This window comes from Heloderma suspectum, chromosome 3 (assembly GCF_057233095.1).
Source record: "Heloderma suspectum isolate Gila_16-S chromosome 3, 16-S_ref, whole genome shotgun sequence".
In the NCBI taxonomy this organism is placed as follows: domain Eukaryota; kingdom Metazoa; phylum Chordata; class Lepidosauria; order Squamata; family Helodermatidae; genus Heloderma; species Heloderma suspectum.
Window position 1 is genome coordinate 76529605 of NC_139460.1, and position 18657 is coordinate 76548261.

Sequence of the window (18657 nt, forward strand, 5' to 3'; positions counted from 1 at the left end):
CCCATGCTTGCAGGTGCTTGCCCTGGTGTCCTGATTGGCCATGTGATTAGTGTGTACACTTGCTAAAAGGCTTGTAAGGTTTATGGTTGCCACATAAAAGTGATTTTTGCAGCCTTCATGCTAAGGCTGTAATGCTTGGAATTGGCCTGACCCAATTCATTTTAGTGGATCATTTTCAATTCTTGTGAATATATTTCATTGGAAATGAAACTATGATTACTTATATATTGCTTTACGTACACACACTTCCTCCTGTCTTTTTTTTTTTTTTAAATCCACAATCTACAGGAATCCACAAACATTTACTTTGCTGACTAGCCAGCCAGCTTCTATTTGTGCTCTCGACCCTTCCTCAAATCCTCTGATGTCCATAGAGGATATTGATGAAAAGGAGGGTCTTCTGTCTCTTGTGCTGCTGTTTGGAGAAGGTAAGAAACAGGAGTCTCCAGAGACTGGCACAAATGAGAAATGGCCCCTTTTATCCCTTGAGCCCTCTGGCAGATGCAGAGGGCTTGAAAGAGAGTCAGGGATTGGTCTCAGTGGGAGAGATTCTGTAGACAGCAGTACAAGTGAGAGCACTAGAATGGGGATGTGTATTGCTGGGCTTCTTTTTTGCTTGAAGGCCAGGGTCCAGTTACCCCAAAGAGTGCCTTTCTGGATGCCTGGATGTATATGTGGTAACTCTCTTGAGAACCTTCTGGATGGAAAGATAGAAGAAAAATGGCAGGGGCAAAACATATATTGCTGCTTTTTAACCTTGTTACTAATAGCAAGAATCTACTTGCCCCACTAAGGCTTTTGTTCTATTACCCACTTAGCACTAGATAAGATCATCTGGTCCTGTATATTATCTCAACAGTTCTCAAACAAGTTAGCAACATCTTTTGTCTCTCATTCATTCCCCTTATGGATTCTTGGAGGTTTGTACAAACTTTTCAGAGTGAACCTGTATTAATTCTGTCTCCCAAATCACATATTAAAACTACCAACTGTTAAATTACTAAAGGAATTTTGGGCATCACATGTTTATTAAATGGAAATCTATCCTGGAAGTAATGTATTGTGGCACACGCTTAATGTGAACAGTGCTTCATTAAACCTCCGTAAGCAGAGTAGCATTTTGCTTTTACTTGTACTATTAGTAGATTGATTAATTGACTTAAATTTTCTCAGGCCTGGCGTAAGTTAAATGTTGTGGCAAGAATCCAGAGTGGTGCAACAATCTGTAGATGATAAAGCACTGTGACAGTTGCACAGATGTCAGATTGGTGCTTGCTCCTATTTATATACTAACTTTGAAATGGCCAATGGGGAAATCAGAGTGGTGAAAACCCAAGAGCGCCAAGGGTGTCTCCAAACTGGATAAATAGGTAATAAAATGGCAAATGCAGTTCAATGTAAAGTGATGCACATTGAGTCAAAAAGAAATCCTTACATATGTACTGATAAGAGTCTGAACTAATGGTGACTCATGAGGAAAGAGAACTTTGGGTTGTAAGGGGTAGCACAATGAAAACATTGATAACCTGTGTGGCAGCAGTCAAAAATACCTAGTTCCATATTGGGGATAAGTAGGAAATGGATTGAAAATCAAACTGCCAGTATTGTGCAACTACGCTTGTAATACTGTGTACAGTTCTGGTTGCCTCACCTCAAAAAGTATTGTAGATCATGAAAAGGCATAGAAAGGGGCAACCAAATGATCAGGGGACTACAGTTCTTCCCCTGTGAAGAAAAGTTTTTTAGTTTAGGAAAAAGACTCCTAATTTCAAAAGTCATCTGCAGTTCAGACATCTGGTAAGAGCATCTATCCCTCCTCATGTAACCTACTGGATGAGCAGGATAGATGGGGGTATTGGAGAGAGAATGGAGATGTCAGACAACAATGGAGAAAAGGCATGATCCTGATCACTTTTGGCTCTAATTCTGCTTTCAGAACTGACCAGTGCCGGCATGTGACCTTCGACAGATTACCCATGAAGGAATGTAGCCCTCAACAAAAAAAAGATTTCCCACCCCTGAGACAGAGATTTATAAAATTGCGTATGGCGTGAAGAAAATTTATAGAGAAACATCCCTCCACTTCAAAATAATAATAATAGAAATCTGGGTTATCCAGCGAAATTGATTGGCAGGAGATTCAGGAAATACTACTTCATACAGCACATAATTAATTAATTAAGGGAATATACTGCTTTGAAAGGTGATTAGACCAGTCATGGACAATAAGTCCGTCAGCGGTTACTAGTCATGGTGCTTGTATGCAGCCACTAAGGCAGTATACCTCTGAGTACAATATGCCATTGTATATAGTCTAATGTAACAGTATAAGGAAGTAAAACTTTTTCATTCTCATTACATATTCATTCAAGGTTGTGCTGCTTCCATGAAGACCTATTGCTGTCTTTACATTCCCTAATTTGGCTTATGTGAGAGAAGGAGTTTCAAATTTGAACACTCCACTATGATAATGTTCCAGTATTTTATACTAAGGCATAATAAAGTGTGTACATTCACGTGCAAATGCTAAATATTCCCAAGAACCTGTAATTTTAATTATATTGTAGGAGTCTGTTATGATCACATCTCTAACATGTGCTAATAAGCTTCTGCTTTGATCATCCTCTGCATTAGGAAACATGTTTTCACACATGTTAGTTAAAATGTAAAATAGTGGATGATATACTCTGTTGACGAGAGAGCAGCCAGTAGATGCATATACTTTACATTAACTATTCTGAAATACTCTACCATAATAAAGTTGAATATGCTAATGAATCTATTTTCCTCAGACTTTTATTGGCTTAGTACAGTCAGGCGTATCTACATATATCACAACAATAGCATCTTTGAAACTGTAGGCAGTACAGTTACTAAAATCCAGAGGTTTCAGCGTAAGATGAATAATGTTAGGATAGTTATTTAAGGCTTTCTAGATATCTAGCGAGAAGAAGCTCAAATGACCAAATTAAAGTAAATGTCTAAGGAATACTATACTTTGTGAGATAATGTTTCCTAATGCTTTTTCTCCAAAATGATATAAAAAGTAAAAATTTCACTCTTGGACTTTATTAAATAAAGCGAAAATTGGATGCCCCACCTTGAGCAAGCATAAGTGCTTTCCACTATTGCAAAGCCACAATTAGATACAGCCATGTGTGTGTAGACATACACAGGCACACGTAGTTACTTGAAAAAAGTTAACTACAACTTTGAAACTACTCAGTTTGATTGGTGTATCCATTGATTCCTAATTAGTTTTATGAAATGTGCATTTAGAAATGTCAGTAGAAAATTTTCCAGTTTGAGCATGAAAACTGATCTAGGGGATTTGCAAGGGATACGTTTGCTCTGTTGATATTTGTGATCATAATTTGCATTTTGTGTTGCAAAACATCAGGTTGCACTAAAAGGAGAGATCTTGAGACTTCAATTTGTGAATGTATCATAATCCTATTAGTTTTTTTTCAGAAGTGCTACTGCGAATAAATAAGGCTTACATACTAGTAAGTATGTTTAGGATTGTAACTTTAATGTTGCAATCCTAAATGTTTGGTCTCCACCAAAATGTAGTTGTCGGGGTGGAATTCTAACTCAAGAAGAAAGTGGGGTTCCACAGATAATATGGGACTACCATTACCAATCTATCATAATCTGGATTAACACAATTTGCTACAAATACAAAACAAAAGCTAGAAATATGCAGAGAGCTAATAACTCAACCACATGATCTCATCATAGACTACACATGAAATCACAAAACAAAGCAAGCATATATGTAGTGAGTTATCAAGGACTTAAGCATTTGTAAAATGGGCATTTTTTTTCTAGCCTGCCTTCATTTTACAGATGGAGTATACTAGTGAAACTTAATTTTCTAAAATATTTATATTTTCTGTTGACCTAATGCAAGTACAAAGTTAAAAATTGAGACCACAAGATAATAACTAGGTAGGCTGCCCCCCCGCCCCCGTTCCACACCTGATTGTGGTCATGATCCAGCAAAGCATTACATGGTATTCTTGTTTCACCATTTCCACACAGTGTGGAAAGCTTGTCTTGCTCTGTATCTGCTCAATTGAAATAGAAGTGTTTTGTAATCTTCCTGAAGAGTAGGAGTCTGCAAGTGCAGCCTGTAAACTGTTTTGGCTTGTTGAGGGTTTTCTCTTTCCCCCCTGCTCCCCCCCCCCAGCCAGCTTCTGCTAACAGTTTATTGGGGACAAGAGACATGAGTGTGCAAACAAGATGAATACTTCTATTGCTGTCGTGTTGTAGACTCGTTCTGGTTTCATGTGTGCAGTTTCTCCCACCTTGCCCCTACCATTTGGATAGTGCAGTGTAGAGGACAAAAAGAGGAGATGGGAATTTGCAACTGTACCAGAGTATCAAGAATTCTGTGCTAAGAAAAGCTGAATTATATTATTTGTTTCTAAGGTAACATTCCAACATCAATTCCTAATGCCATATGACACCTCAATGAGGAGGATTGTACTGCATTTATGATGTTAAATATAGGTGCAGCTCCAAGAATTTCTGTATCTGTTAAGGAACATGACATGTAAGGAGAGGGAGACATGGCTTGTGTACAACTACAAATGTTAGCCTCCGCGGTTAAACAGAATGACTTGGAAACAGTTTTGGAAATCCTAGGTACTTACACTTTGGAACATAGTAATGAAGTGGAGGCACTTAGGTAGGAAGATCAGAAAGAATTATGTGGGGCTCTAACAGGCAGCTTTTCCATTCAGCCCCGTTTTGTTGTTGCTGGTTTAAATGTCTTCTGAGCTCAGATATAAGTTTTGTTACTATGCACTTTGCTTTCAAGCATCGCTAGCTGTGACTACTGTCTATTCCCCACCCCCAAAGTTTAGAACATTTCATATCATGCAGAATGGTTTTAAGTTTGGTATGGCTCTCAACCCAATATGATTGGGGTACTGTAAAATTTCTTTCATATATGTTCCCATCCCATGCTGATGTTTCCATTAGCAGTATGCTCAGCCCCAGTTAACCCTACATCACGGATGTTGCCAAAAGTGTATCCCACATTATTGGGATTCACATCACAACAGTAAATTATGCTACTCAACATGGATCTCCCATGCTCATTCTTAGTTCCTGCACCTGTTCCACAAGTGAGGAAATGCATAAGAGCTACTTCCTGAGGGGATGGGCTCATGCAGATACAGTACTTCTAACATGCAAAGTGCTTTAAAAAATGGAATGAAAAATTGAAACATCATCACAGCAGGGTTTTTTGAGGTTAGGTCATTAGGCTCGATGCCCCTTTCCTTGTCCTGATTTAAAGATAATTTATTAGAGAGAGAGAGAGAGAGAGAGAGAGAATATCCAACTTTTACAGTGTGGATCGTGAGGTGTCAGTACAGAAATCATGGATAGTTATCCGTTTCTTCCTCTTTGTTTCTATTGACTATCGTTTTGATCAGGCACCTGACTGGAATTTTCTTTCCTGCAGCAGTAAGAATACAAATTGTCTACAAACTTGATAATTGTGTCTCTGTAGAACAAGGTCATCAACTGCTGTTGCAAGGAAACCTGTTCAGTTAACTTTTACTTCAAAAACAAGAATTTGGAAAATGTTGTGAACACATTTGCTCTAAAAAAACAAAAACAAAAAACAACCCCTATTGAATATAATGTATCTGTAATCTTTTGCTTTAAAACTTATTTTTTATAAAATTTGTAAAAAATATTTTTACTTCAGTGATTGCTTAAAAGCCCTGATACCACAAATATACACAGTTAAAACACCTACATATGCATCAGTTTTACTAAAAAAAAAAAATTATGACAACCAGAACTTTATTGGTTCAATTACATAAAACAATTGTTCTGTGTTGTCAAATAACATGTTCTTAAAAAATCCAACAGGCTGTTCCTGGTTCATGACAATTGCCAATATCATAGTGCCTTTATTTCATTTCTATACCACCCAGTAGCTGACGCGCTCTGGGCGGTTCACAAAAGCACTTATACAACTCTACGGTGTGACTGCACTGTGTATGGTTGTAGTTACCGCACCTAAAAAGGGATATTGTAGAATTTGAAAAGGTTCAGAAAAGGGCAACCAAAGTGATCAAAGGTCTGGAACAACTCCCCTATGAGAAATACCTACACAGGGACTTCTGGCTGGGACTGATGTTGCTCTGGCAGATTCCCACGGGTGCTCCATGGAAGCTTTCTCAAACAGGTTTTTAAAAAGTTGAAAAACCTTTTCATCTCCCCCCTGGAATTGAAGGGGGGGGGGCAAGGCAGCAGCTCTGGACAATATCTTGGAGAAAAGTAACCCCCACAAGATAGTGGGGGGGCTGGATTCCAGTATTATCTCCCCAGAGCTTTACCAACACAAAAAGCTGTACTGAGACTCCTATTTTATAGGAGAAAACAGGGCTGATGTGGCCCATATAATATATGCTTTAAGAAATAACAACTTCTGAGGGATGATTTAAGAAATGTTAACAATATTTGAGAATACCTGAGGACCTGTAAGATCTGTTTGAGAGAAACATGTCTGTGCCGAGGAGAAGAAAGGAGCTGGCATCGACTCCCCCCCATCTTCTGTGTCAAAAGTGTCGAGAACAGAAGATATAGGGGAATTGTTTACACTGATAAAAACTTTATCTTCGCAATTAACGGAGCAAGTCAAAAGGTTGGATTTAATCCAAAATTCCATCACCGCCTTGCAAGGTGCTGTAGATTTAATTAATGCGTCACGGCAAAAAATGGAGACGAAAATTAACGAGCTGGAAGACTGAGTGGCGGGAAGTGAAACTGTGACCCAAATTTGTTTTAAAAATATCTCTGATAGAATTTCTCAACTGGAGGTTTTCACGAAAAGATCCAGTGTACATATTACTGGGATTAAAAATTTGCCTAATGATGTAAAATTGCCTATTTTTGTGGGTAAACTTTTGCATGAGATACTCCCTATCCCATCTGATTATTTACTTGATATTGAGCAGGCATTTCGTGTGCCAAATGCTAAAGGGATTGATTACACCATCATAGCTCAATTTGCAAAAGTCTCCACAAAGAATTATGTCCTGCGTTTGGCAAGGGAGGCTGGTGGCCTTTCCTGGAAACAAGATAAAGTTATGTTATTTCCAGACTACATCAAAGAGGTGACGAATAAAAGAAGGCAATTTATCAAAGCAAAGAATATGGCAAAACAAATGAACTTACAATATTACTTAAAATATCCTGCTACACTTTGTATTGTGTCTGAAGGTCAGATAAAGAAGTTTCTAAATCGTGAAATGGCGGAGGCATGGCTGAATGTAACACTGCGTGAGAATTCTGTTACAACCCAATGAACTGGAATCTTTAAACAAGCTTTGTTAACTGTTTGTGTTTAGTCTATATGATCCAGGCTAATTCAGAAGATAAATGATTATATATATATTGGTTTACTCTCTTTCATCTTTTATTCTTTCTTGCTTTTCTTTGTATTTTTTATTTCAAAATAGATAATATATCTAGTATAAAATATATTACTGATGGTTGAAGGTTTATATTAAGTTTTATTATTATATAATACTATATTTGTTGTTATTATTACTACTACTAATAATAATATAGGCTTTTGGGAATGAATTGTAGACCTGTTTCTTTGATATAAGATTGATGATATGATATAGAAACGTAAGGTTGTTTATTAAACTGTAAGATTTACAGTTTAAACTGTTGTTAAGGTTATAGATATAGTTTTTAAAATAGAATGGCATCGGAGGCCAGGGGGTGTTGGAGTTTAAACTCAATTCAGAGAGGGGGAGGGAAGGGGAGGGAATTTTCTTCTTTTTCTTCACTTGCTTTACTCCTCCCTTTTCCCTTTTTTTCTTCTCTCTTTGTTATTGTGGTGTCCTCATCAGAATATTGTACTGTTGGGAGATTGAAATATTGATTAGGTTGTTGGTAATTTTGGTATTGTTTATTTTACTTATAAAGATAAAATAAATAAAAATATATTCTCCCCCCCCCCCCCAAAAAAAGAGAAATGCCTACAAGGGCTTTTTAGCTTAGGAAAAAAGCAAATAAGGCGGGCGGGGGGCATAACAGGGATGTATAGAATTGTGCATGGTGTGTAGAAACCCAGGGTCATCCCATGAAGCTGATTGGTGGGAGCTTCTTTAGAAAGAGATTAAACAAATTCATGGAGGATAAAATGTCAAGTTATGGGGACTATATATTACCTCCAATATCAGAAGCAGAATGCCTTTGCTGGGGAATGTGAGTGGGAGGGTGCTATTGCATTCATGTCCTGTTGTGGGTTTCCTATAGGCGTCCGGTTGGTCACTGTGCAAATAGAATGCTGGACTAAATGGGCCTTTGTTCTGATCCAGCATGGGTCTTTATGTTCTGAAGTTGAAATGAGATAATTTTTAAAACAATATTTTCTCATCCAGGTCTCTTTTTAAAATGTGAAAGGGTGAAAATGCATGTGCAGGATTGCAAAACTTGTAAAATCGTTTTTGTGTTTCCTTTGAATATCTCTGAAGGAGCTTTTTGACCATCGTACAGATATGTTCTAATAATTGGCTTGCCTAAATGTGTGTCTCAGGAATATATTGTCCTTTTGAGTATAGCATGCAAATAAGGATTCCACTGATATTCCAGGAGGAGATGAGGCAGAAAAGACTGCCAAAAGCTTCAAATCTGAAAACTCAATGGGATTTTATGAAAACGGCTCATATGGTTCTTTAAAATTAAACTGTCCTTATCTGAAAACAGAGCTCCATGACCTAGCTGTAAAATCACATGGCAGACTGTAATCTGTTCTATGTCCTCTGCTGAAGATAGGCTGATGTGAGGAGTGAAGGGTTCTTTTGTTGAGAAAATCATAAAGTCTATATAATCTATGTTGGAAAAACAAGGATGTAACTTACCTCGTGCGAGTGTGCATTTAAGAACATAAGAGTCATGCAGGATCAGACCAAGGGTCCATCTAGTCCAGCGTTCTGTTCACACAGTGGCCAACCAGCTGTCAACCAGGAACCCACAGGCAGGGCATGAGCGCAACAGCACCCTCCCACCCATATTCCCCAGCAACTGGTGTACATAGGCTCACTGCCACTGGTACTGGAGGTAGCACATAGCCATCAAGACTAGTAGCCATTGATAGCCTTTTCCTTCAGGAATTTGTCCAACCCCTTTTTGAAGCCATCAATTGGTGGCCATCCCTACATCCTGTGGTAGTGAATTTCATAGTTTAACTATATGCTGTGTGAAGAAGAACTTCCATTTATGTGTCCTGAATCTCTCAACAATCAGCTTCCTGGGATGATCCCAGGTACTAGTATTTTGAGAGAGGGGGAGAAATGTCTCCCTATTGACGTTCTCCACACCATACATAATTTTGTACACCTCTATTATGTCTCCCATTACCCTCCTTTTTCCCAAGATAATCTCAGCTGTTGTAACCTTTTCTCATAGGGGAGATGCTCTAGCCCTTTGATTGTTTTAGTTGCCCTCTTCTGCACTTTTTCCACCTCTACAATATCTTTTTTTAGGTGAGGTGACCAGAACTGTATACAGTATTCCAAGTGTGGTCACACCATAGGTTTGTATAGGGGCATTATGATACTGTCAGTTTTATTTTCAGTTCCTTTTCTAATTGTGCCTAACATGGAGTTTGCCTTTTTTACTGCGGCCGCACACTGGGTTGACATCTTCATTGAGCTGTCCACCACAACCCCAAGTTCTCTTTCCTGGTCGGTCATTGCTGGCTCAGATCCCATCAGGCTATATTTGAAGTTGGGATTTTTTGCCCCAACGTGCATCACTTTACACTTGCTTACACTGAACCGCATTTGCCATTTAGATGCCCATTCTCCCAGTTTGGAGACATTCTTTTGGAGTTCTTCACAATCTCTTTTCATTTTAACCACCCTAAATAATTTGGTGTCATCCACAAACTTGGCCACTTCACTGCTCACTCCTAATTCCAGATCATTCATGAACAGGTTGACAAGCATTGGTCCTCATAGAGATCCCTGTGGGACCCTACTATTTACTTCCCTCCATTGGGAGAATTTACCATTTATTCCTACTCTCTGCTTTCTGTTCTTTAACCAGTTACTGATCCATAACAGCACCTGTCCTCTTATTTCATGACTGCTAAGTTTGCTCAGGAGTCTTTGGAGAGGGACTTTGTCAAAAGCCTTTTGGAAGTCCAAATAAACAATGTTTACCGGATCACCCCGTCTACGTGTTTATTGACACTCTCAAAGAACTCTAAAAGGTTAGTGAGACAGGATTTACCTTTGCAGAAGCCGTGTTGATTCTTTTTCTGCAGGGCTTGCCTTTCTATATGCTTACTAATTTTATCCTTAATAATGCCTTCAACCAATTAGCCCAGAACAGACGTTAAGCTAATGGGCCTGTAGTGTCCTGGATCCGCCCTGGATCCCTTTTTGAAAATTGGTTGTTACTTTGGCCATCTTCCAGTCCTCTAATATAGAGGCTGATCTTAGGGACATATTACATATTTTGGTTAGAAAATCAGCAATTTCATATTTGAGTTCTTTGAGAACTCTACCATCTGGGCCTGGTGATTTTTGTGAACCGCCCAGAGAGCTTCGGCTATTGGGTGGTATAGAAATGAAATAAATAAAATAAATTTATTTGCTTTCAATTTATCAAAAAGGTTGAACTTCATCTTTTGTCATCACTATTTGCCTCAGTTCCTCAGACTCCCTTCCTGAAAACATCAGTTGAGGCACAGGTATCTGTCCTATATCTTCTGCAGTGAAGATGGATGAAAAAAATTCATTCAGCTTCTCCGCAGTCTTCATGTACTCCTTCAGTCCTCCTTTCACTCCATTGTCATCCAGTGGTCTAACTGCTTCCCTAACTGGTTTTCTGCTTCTTATATATTTAAAGAATTCTTTATTGTTGGCCTTGATGTTGTTAGCGATAAGTTCTTCAAACTGCTTTTTTACATCTTGTATTGTCTGCTTGCATCGCATTTGTGCAAGCTTGTGCTGCCTTTTGCTTTACTCATTTGGACAAGACTTTCATTTTCTGAAGGAAGCTCTTTTTTCTTTAATCGCTCCCTTAACCCTGCTCGTTAACCATGCCGGTGACTTCTTGGACTTGGTGCTACCTTTCCTAACCTGTGTTACGCATTTTAGCTGGGCTTCTGTTATTGTGGTTTTGAGTAATCTCCAAGCATTCTGAAGGGATTTAATCATCTTGACTCCCCTGTTGAACTTCCTTTTCACCAGTTCCCCCATTTTAGAGAAGTTTCCCCTTTTGAAGCCAAATGTGACTGTGTTGGACTTTCTGGGCAATTTTCCACATAAGATATATTAAATCTGATAGAACTGTGTTCGCTGTTTCCAATTGGTCCAGCAACATTTACATCTCGTACTAGATCCTGAGCGACACCACTTAGGATTAAATCCAAGGTTGCCTCCCCTCTGGTCGGTTCCATGACCACTGTTCTAGGGCACAGTCGTTTAGGGCATCGAGAAATGTAACTCCTTTGTTACGGCTGGGACATGCATTTATCCAATCGTTGTGGAGGTAATCGAAGTTGCCCATTATCACAACACCTCCTTGTTTGGAAGCCTCCCTGATTTCATTTTCCATGTCAAGGTCACTCTGAGCCTTCTGGTCTCGGGGATGATTGCATGTGCCTAGCACTAAATTAGTTTTGGAGCCTGGTGTTGTCACCCACAGTGTGTCTGTGGAAGAGCCTGCCCCTTTTAGGTGTTTTAGTCTGCTTGACACTATGCCCTCTTTAACTTACTAGGCAACGCTTTCCCCAGTACGCCGTTCCCTGTCCTTCCTATAGAGTTTATATCGAGAGATGACCATATCCCCCGGTACTCTCCGTTCTACCAGGTTTATGTAATGCCCACTATATCCAGATTTTCCTTTAAAATCAAGCACTCCAACTCTCCCATTTTGGCTCAGAGGCTTCTAGCATTTGCATAGAAACACCTGTACATGATGTCCCTCCCCAGATGCTTCTGGTGTGTGGAACTTTTGCTATGGGAATTTGGCCCCTTTGATTGGTCTACTATGTACTCCTGGCCTGTTTCCTCCCCTTCTACATTGGGGCAATCAAAAACATTTTCATAATCATCCCTTTGGGATGATTTAACCTGAACCAGATGCTTCCCAGCTCCTGTCGGCTTTCCTTCAGTGAAAGTTTAAATGCTGCTCTGCCACCCTTTTTATGTTTAGCACCAGCAGTCTGGTTCCATTTTGGTTCCAGTGGAATCTGTCCCTCTTGTATAGATCCTGGCTTGTCCCAAAATGTTCCCCAGTGCCTAATAAATCTAAACCCCTCCTCCCTGCACCACCATCTCATCCGTGCATTGAAACTCCTCAGTTTCACCTGTCTAGCTGTCCCTGCACGTGGAACAGGTAACATTTCAGAGAAAGCCACCTTGGTGGTCCTGGATTTCAACCACCTACCTAGCAACCTAAATTGGGCTTGCAGGACCTCACGACTACATTTTCCTACATCGTTGGTACCAACATGGACCACGACCACTGACTGCACCCCAGCCCTATCTACTAGGCTATCTAGATGGTGCATGGTACCTGCAATCTTGGCACCTGGCAGGCAGTCACTATGTGGTCCGCACGCCTGTCACAAACCCAGCTATCTATGTGTATAATGATTGAATCTCGCACTACCACAAGGCCCCCTCCCCCCGGAGGCACATCTTTGGTGTGAGAGGATAGTTGTTTGTCTTCTGAGGAATGGGTCCCTTCTAAGGGATCATTTCCCTTTTCTTCAGAATGACACCCTCCTTCCCGGAGACCCGCATTCTCGATGACAGCAGAGGAGCTGTCACTCAGGGAGTGGGACACAGCTAATAGGTCCCTGAAGGTCTCATCCACCAACCTCTGTGCCTCTCTTAGCTTCTCAAGGTCAGCAGCCTTGGACTCAAAGGAATGAGCTTGTTCCCTGTGAGCCAGGAGCTCATTACATTGGGCACATACCCATAACTTCTGTCCAGCAGGTTGATAGTCATACATGAGGCACTCAATGGAATACACTGGGTAGCCCCCACCTCCCTGCTGGCTTTCTGCCTTCATAACTGGCTTTGTTTTGGGGTGTGTTTTCCTTGGAAAGCTTAGGTGTTTACTACGAGAAGATGGGGAAATTATTTATAGTTCTTTATTTGCAGTTACTTACTGTTAGTATGGAATAAGGAGGAAAGAGTCGACTGCCCTGGCTTCCTTCTGCTGTTGTTAAAACTCGCACAGTTGCTAAACTCGCTTGTTTGCTGACATGTTGTGACTGGGGCCGAGACACTTCGTCAGTGGAGCTTCTTGCACTCAGAGCTGGCTCCCTTGCAAGCGTGACTCCTTATATAGATAGGCCCCGATAGGCCCAACTGCTGCTGCAGTGAATCTGATTGGAGGACCTCGTTTGAAAAGCAAGGGAGGCTCTGTGTGAACTCTTGATCAGCACTGGCTTTCAGTGGCTGGGAATGTAGGTCAGTTGGCCGCCCAGGGAATGTTGATTCCTATTTAGGAAGGGGGATTATTAACAGTAGTGAATGGGAGACCAATTGAGGGGAGATCCTCTATTCAATGGGTCGTTGGAGGGACAGCAGACAAAAGGTAGTTGGTTTGGGAAGGCTGTGGTTTGCAAAGTCTGGATCCTTTGTGTCTGTGTGTTTTTTAAAACTTAAATGATATGCTGAACTCTTAAACTTGCTCTATTTAGGGAACTGCTCTGTAAGTCCTAAAGCCTGAGCCCAATCTGACACTAGCTTGCACTTTTTCCTGCTTTAAGCAGACTATTATTCCCCCTTTCTAAGTTTGGAGTTAGTTTAAAATATGCAGCTGAGGTTCTTTTCAACTACTCAGTCGTCTTCGTTAATGCAAGGCTGCAAGGCCTGTAAGTTCTCGCTGGATTCGCCTCTGAAATTTAGCTCTGTCTTGTAAGTTTGTAAGGGATTAACCCTGTAGGATTTAGCTGTGCCCTTGTTTTGGCTTCAGCTGGTGTTTATCAATTTTAAATTGTTACCTGAGGTACTTTAATAGATAATTAAGTAATTTCCCTCACCTTTCCCTCACAGAGTTACTTAACTTGCTTGTTACTGATGCTTTGTCACTGGAGCTGAGATGCTTCGTCACTGGGGCTACTCGCACTCGGAGAGCTTTGACACTCTTCAAACAACGTGTCAGTAACAATTATTGTCTGAATTTAGTTGCATGGGGATTTCAGACATTTAAGCTGGGTGTAGGCATGGCATTGACATTGTAGAATTACAGGAAAAATAAAGAATTTAAGTCAACAATCAGTTTTCTGTGAGCATGCTGTGAGTGAAATAGAGAAAAAGTTAAATCGGGGTCCCCCACCTTTTTGGACCTGTGGGCACATTTGGGAATTTGAGACCATGCTGTGGACACTACCACAAAATGCCTAATCAGTGGTCACCGCTTTGGCGTCTACCTGTCACGTCTGTGAATCTTAGGCTGTGTCTTATTCAGCAAAAACTTTTGTTTCTTGTCTACTGGACACCGCAACGTCTGCTTAATAAGGGATTGTCTATTTCAGCTAATTTCTGGCAGTGCGATACAGCTAATGCTTCTTTTAAACATATGTTTTGGCAGTGTCCAGAAGTTGCTTCTTTGGGGGAGGAGGTTATTACACAGATAAATTTTGAACAGTCTTTAATATTCACTGATGTACATGCTCTGTTAAATTATTTACCTGTTTCATGGAAATTAATAAATAGCGTAAATAGATTCTCTGCACCCTTTTTACAGCTAAAAGCCTGATATTACAACATTGGTAGGATAAACACTCACCTCCTGTAATGCAATGGATTGAAGACCTTACAACTCTTTCAATATTTGAATGGGTGGCATATTCAATATGGCAATATTTGAATGGGTTGCACTTTCAAATGTGTACTTATTTGGATATTTTTCCACTTTTGTTGAAACCCATGTATAATTGCTAGAAAGTTGTATGCCCTTCATACAAATCCATGTATGGATATTAAAAAATGTCAAAAAATAAAAAAATATATAATTTTTTTAAAATTGGGTGCCTGCCGGCGCTGCGTTACGGACCCCTGAATTAAATAGTAACACAAGCAAGACAATGAATGGATGCTCAGAATAACCTCATGAAGTAATTAAACAATGCTTAATTTCTTGTTCCTGTACTGGACTGGCTTTGAGCAATGTTAGAAGTAGTCTAAAGAGATGCACAGAAATACAAGGCAATGTTTTTTGGGGCAGCTATGGCAGATACATGTTCGTCTCATACCAACAAACTGAAAAAAATAAAGAATATGGGAAATAGCCAGGCATATCACTCTAATGAGAGTTGTGCTGTCTCATGCTGGACAACATGTTCTGAGCTCAAAGATAGGGAATGGTATCCAATAGTTCACTTTGGGCTGAATGGGCCATTGGGGTCCTGTGATGCTTACGAGTCTGCTAATGACATCTCAGCAATGGGTTACCAGAATTCCACAGTTCAGTACAATGACACCTGTGCTCACCTCACAGTGCTCAGCTGTTTGACACAGAGACAAGGTGGATAAAACAAATAGACTGATTCCTATGTTAAACTCACAGCCGAATAATTCTGAGTGATTATGTAGCTAGCCAACAGATTTCTGAGTACAAGATTCTGGGCTTTTGAGGTCATTCATAGTAACTGTCAAATAAAAGCCAACATCTTCCCTGATATGACAAACTCAGTGTGGTGATGATGCTCGCTCCTCCATTTCAATTCCCAAAGCCACTCTAAAGTTAATTTTTTGAGATCTTTCAGAAATAACCAGTGGAGTTGTTCTGTGTTTCTTTTCCTGTGTAAGTTGATGGCTAATGCTGAGAAAAACTCTCCATTTGTGAACACTGTTCTATAGATTTTAAAAGGTCAAAATAGAAAATATTACTAAGCTGGTGGCTAATACTCCCCAGGTCATCTCCATCAGCACCCAGTTTACTGGCTGAAGCAAAGAAAGAGATGAGACAGCAATGTCTCCAGTGACTATTCCACCTCATCCTTTTGTAGCTTTTGTATGTAATAGTTGGAATGCTTATTTTATGAATATGGTTATTTTACATCTCTCATCCCTGCCCCCTTTACTTTGCAAAGTTTGCCAGGCTGTCGGCCAACCTTTGTAGAGTTTGTCTTGCTGGGAAACAAGGTGTGCGCTTCCTGCAAAATTGCTGTTTCTCTGTACAGTGAAGCTCCTGAAAGCCCACCAAACAGGTGTTGGGTGAGCTGTGAGGAGCCCCATTCTGTTGGGAAACAAAGTGTATCCTGAATTACTAGGATTCTGGTGTTGCAGTCACTTCTGTTAGCAGTGGAGAAGGTGTGGCCCCCACAGGGTTCCAGGATGGCGAAGGTTGTCCACCCCCAGCCCTTTGAAGTTGCCCACCCCTGTTGCAAGCCATTATAAAGTTATTATATGCCTTGAGTCCTCTGACAAAAGGTTGTTGTTGTTGTTCAGTCGTTCATTCGTGTCCGACTCTTCGTGACCCCATGGACCATAGCACGCCAGGCCTTCCTGTCCTGCACACTCTCCCGGAGTGTGCTCAGGTTCATATTCATTGCATCAGTGATGCAATCTAGCCATCTCATCCTCTGCCGTCCCCTTCTCCTTTTGCCTTCAGTCTTTCCCAGCATCAGGGTCTTTTCCAGAGAGTTTTCTCTTCGCATTAGGTGGTCAAAATATTTCAGCTTCACTTTCAATATCTGTCCTTCCAATGAGCACTCAGGGTTGATTTCCTTTAGGATGGACTGATTTGACCTCCTTGCAGTCCAGGGGACTCGTAAGAGTCTTCTCCAGCACCACAGTTCGAAAGCATCAATTCTTCGGCGCTCAGCCTTCCTTATAGTCCAGCTCTCACCATACCATACCATACCATACCATACCATACCATACCTAAATAAATGGTGTTAGTACTCACCAAACCTTGCATACATACATCCTGGCATAATGGCCCTTGTAATGGTTTCCTCTTGAGGGCAGGGGGGAGGAGCTTTATTCCGTTGCCATCCTTTTAAGTTTCAGATCTTACTGTGGGTAGTGTTCCCCAGTGGTCAGGCCACGTGGGGAGTAATTCCCTCCCTGAGGTCTGGTCAGATACCTGCAAATTACATGGCAATAATCCAATTGTCAACTGAACAGTTCTTATTTAACAGATTAACAAGACAAATAGGGAGAGGGAGCAAAGGATACACGAAAATGATAAAACCTGTAAGCTGTCTGCTTCACTCTCAAGGAGACACTGCTGCACAGTACACTCCTTCATGGGGTCAGCTTCTGGGCCGGAGTAATGCAGCCTCCACTCTCAGACAGACTCACCCCTCCGTGGTCTCCCAGCATGGGTTTCAGATCCTTCTTTTAAGGGGTAGCTGACCAGGGCAAGGTGCTGTTCTTCACTTACCCACTCTCCCACTTGTACCTTAGTAGCAAGGCTGGCCGATAAACCAAAAGGGAAGTTTTGGGCCCAAGACCCGCAGGCCAGGAACACTTAAGGGGAGAGCAGCAAAGTTTTAGGTGAGAAGCACAGCTTCTCACACACACACCCCGGAATTCTTACACAGCGTATTATTGGCCTTTAGGAGGGGACAACATATTGGTCCCCTAGCTCTCCAGAAAAGGTTTGAGGGACTGCATGGCGGAAGGAAAATGGTTACGCCTGCGGTTTCTGTTCTTCTGGCAGAACAACAGCATTGGATACAATCCAATGCATGGTAAAGACAAGAAGTTTATAGGAAAAGTTTCAAAATCATGTGGTTTGTTTAGATGTCTAATGAAACGGACATATGCTATGTATAAAAAACATATATTCATAACTGTATTTTTTTGTCTTAACATTTAAGGTGTTGACTTTAACATTTTGGTTTTACCATCGCTTTTCCTAGATCTAAGTGAGAGCGTCACAATAACTTCAACTGAACAGACCATGGTAACAAAGGCTCAAGGAGAGACAGTTAGGTTGCAGTGCACGTTTACCCTTGAACAAACAGATACAGGCTCACTTGACATTGAATGGAGTGTATTGGAACCAAATGAGGAAAAACCAGTAAGTGCAAGTTTTTAAATGTTTAGTTGTTGAATAGGTCTCACTTTCATTTTGTGTGTGTGCTATGTACACACATGTCAAACTGATCTAAAGTACTTGATATGATCTGTTTCACTGAAAATATATTTAGTACTGGAAGAATATGAATTGTATTGAGCAGAACAGTCTTCCCCAACTTGCTGCCCAGTAGGTCGCTGGGACACGCGGGGAGTTGCAGTCCAACACAGCTGGAGGGCAACAGCTTGGGAAAGGCTGGAGTAGAACATATATAATACAATTTCTCTTTTTTTTTCTTTCAGGTAATCTTGTACAACGTAGACAGGGTTTATGATCAGTATCAAATGGCTGGACGAGTACAATTTGTTAATCAAAGTCCAGCTTCTGGAGATGCTACCATTGATATCCTGAACTTAAAGCCAACTGATACTGGCACATACCAGTGTAAAGTGAAGAAGCTTCCTGGTGTTCAGGCCCATCGAGTCCAACTGACAGTACTTGGTAAGATGTTTTGTGTTTTGTTTTTCTGTACAGCTTTATAGAAACCCCGGTTTGCACAATTTTCCAGGCTGCATGCTGCTGCTGCTTTGAATATGCAACCTCCGATTGGCC

General features: G+C 40.7%; 1 protein-coding gene across 4 annotated transcripts in view; it reads left to right on the top strand.

Moving 5' to 3' along the window:
- Positions 1 to 18657, top strand: part of LOC146349810 (coxsackievirus and adenovirus receptor homolog) — an 80932-nt gene that overhangs the window by 33131 nt on the left and 29144 nt on the right. For all 4 annotated transcript variants that reach the window (XM_084843531.1, XM_084843530.1, XM_084843529.1 and 1 more), the window contains exons 2-3: positions 17888 to 18048; positions 18348 to 18546. In XM_084843531.1, coding sequence (XP_084699657.1) covers positions 17929 to 18048; positions 18348 to 18546 — 319 coding nt within the window. In that variant the 5' untranslated portion in view covers positions 17888 to 17928. The remainder of the gene's footprint in view (positions 1 to 17887; positions 18049 to 18347; positions 18547 to 18657) is intronic.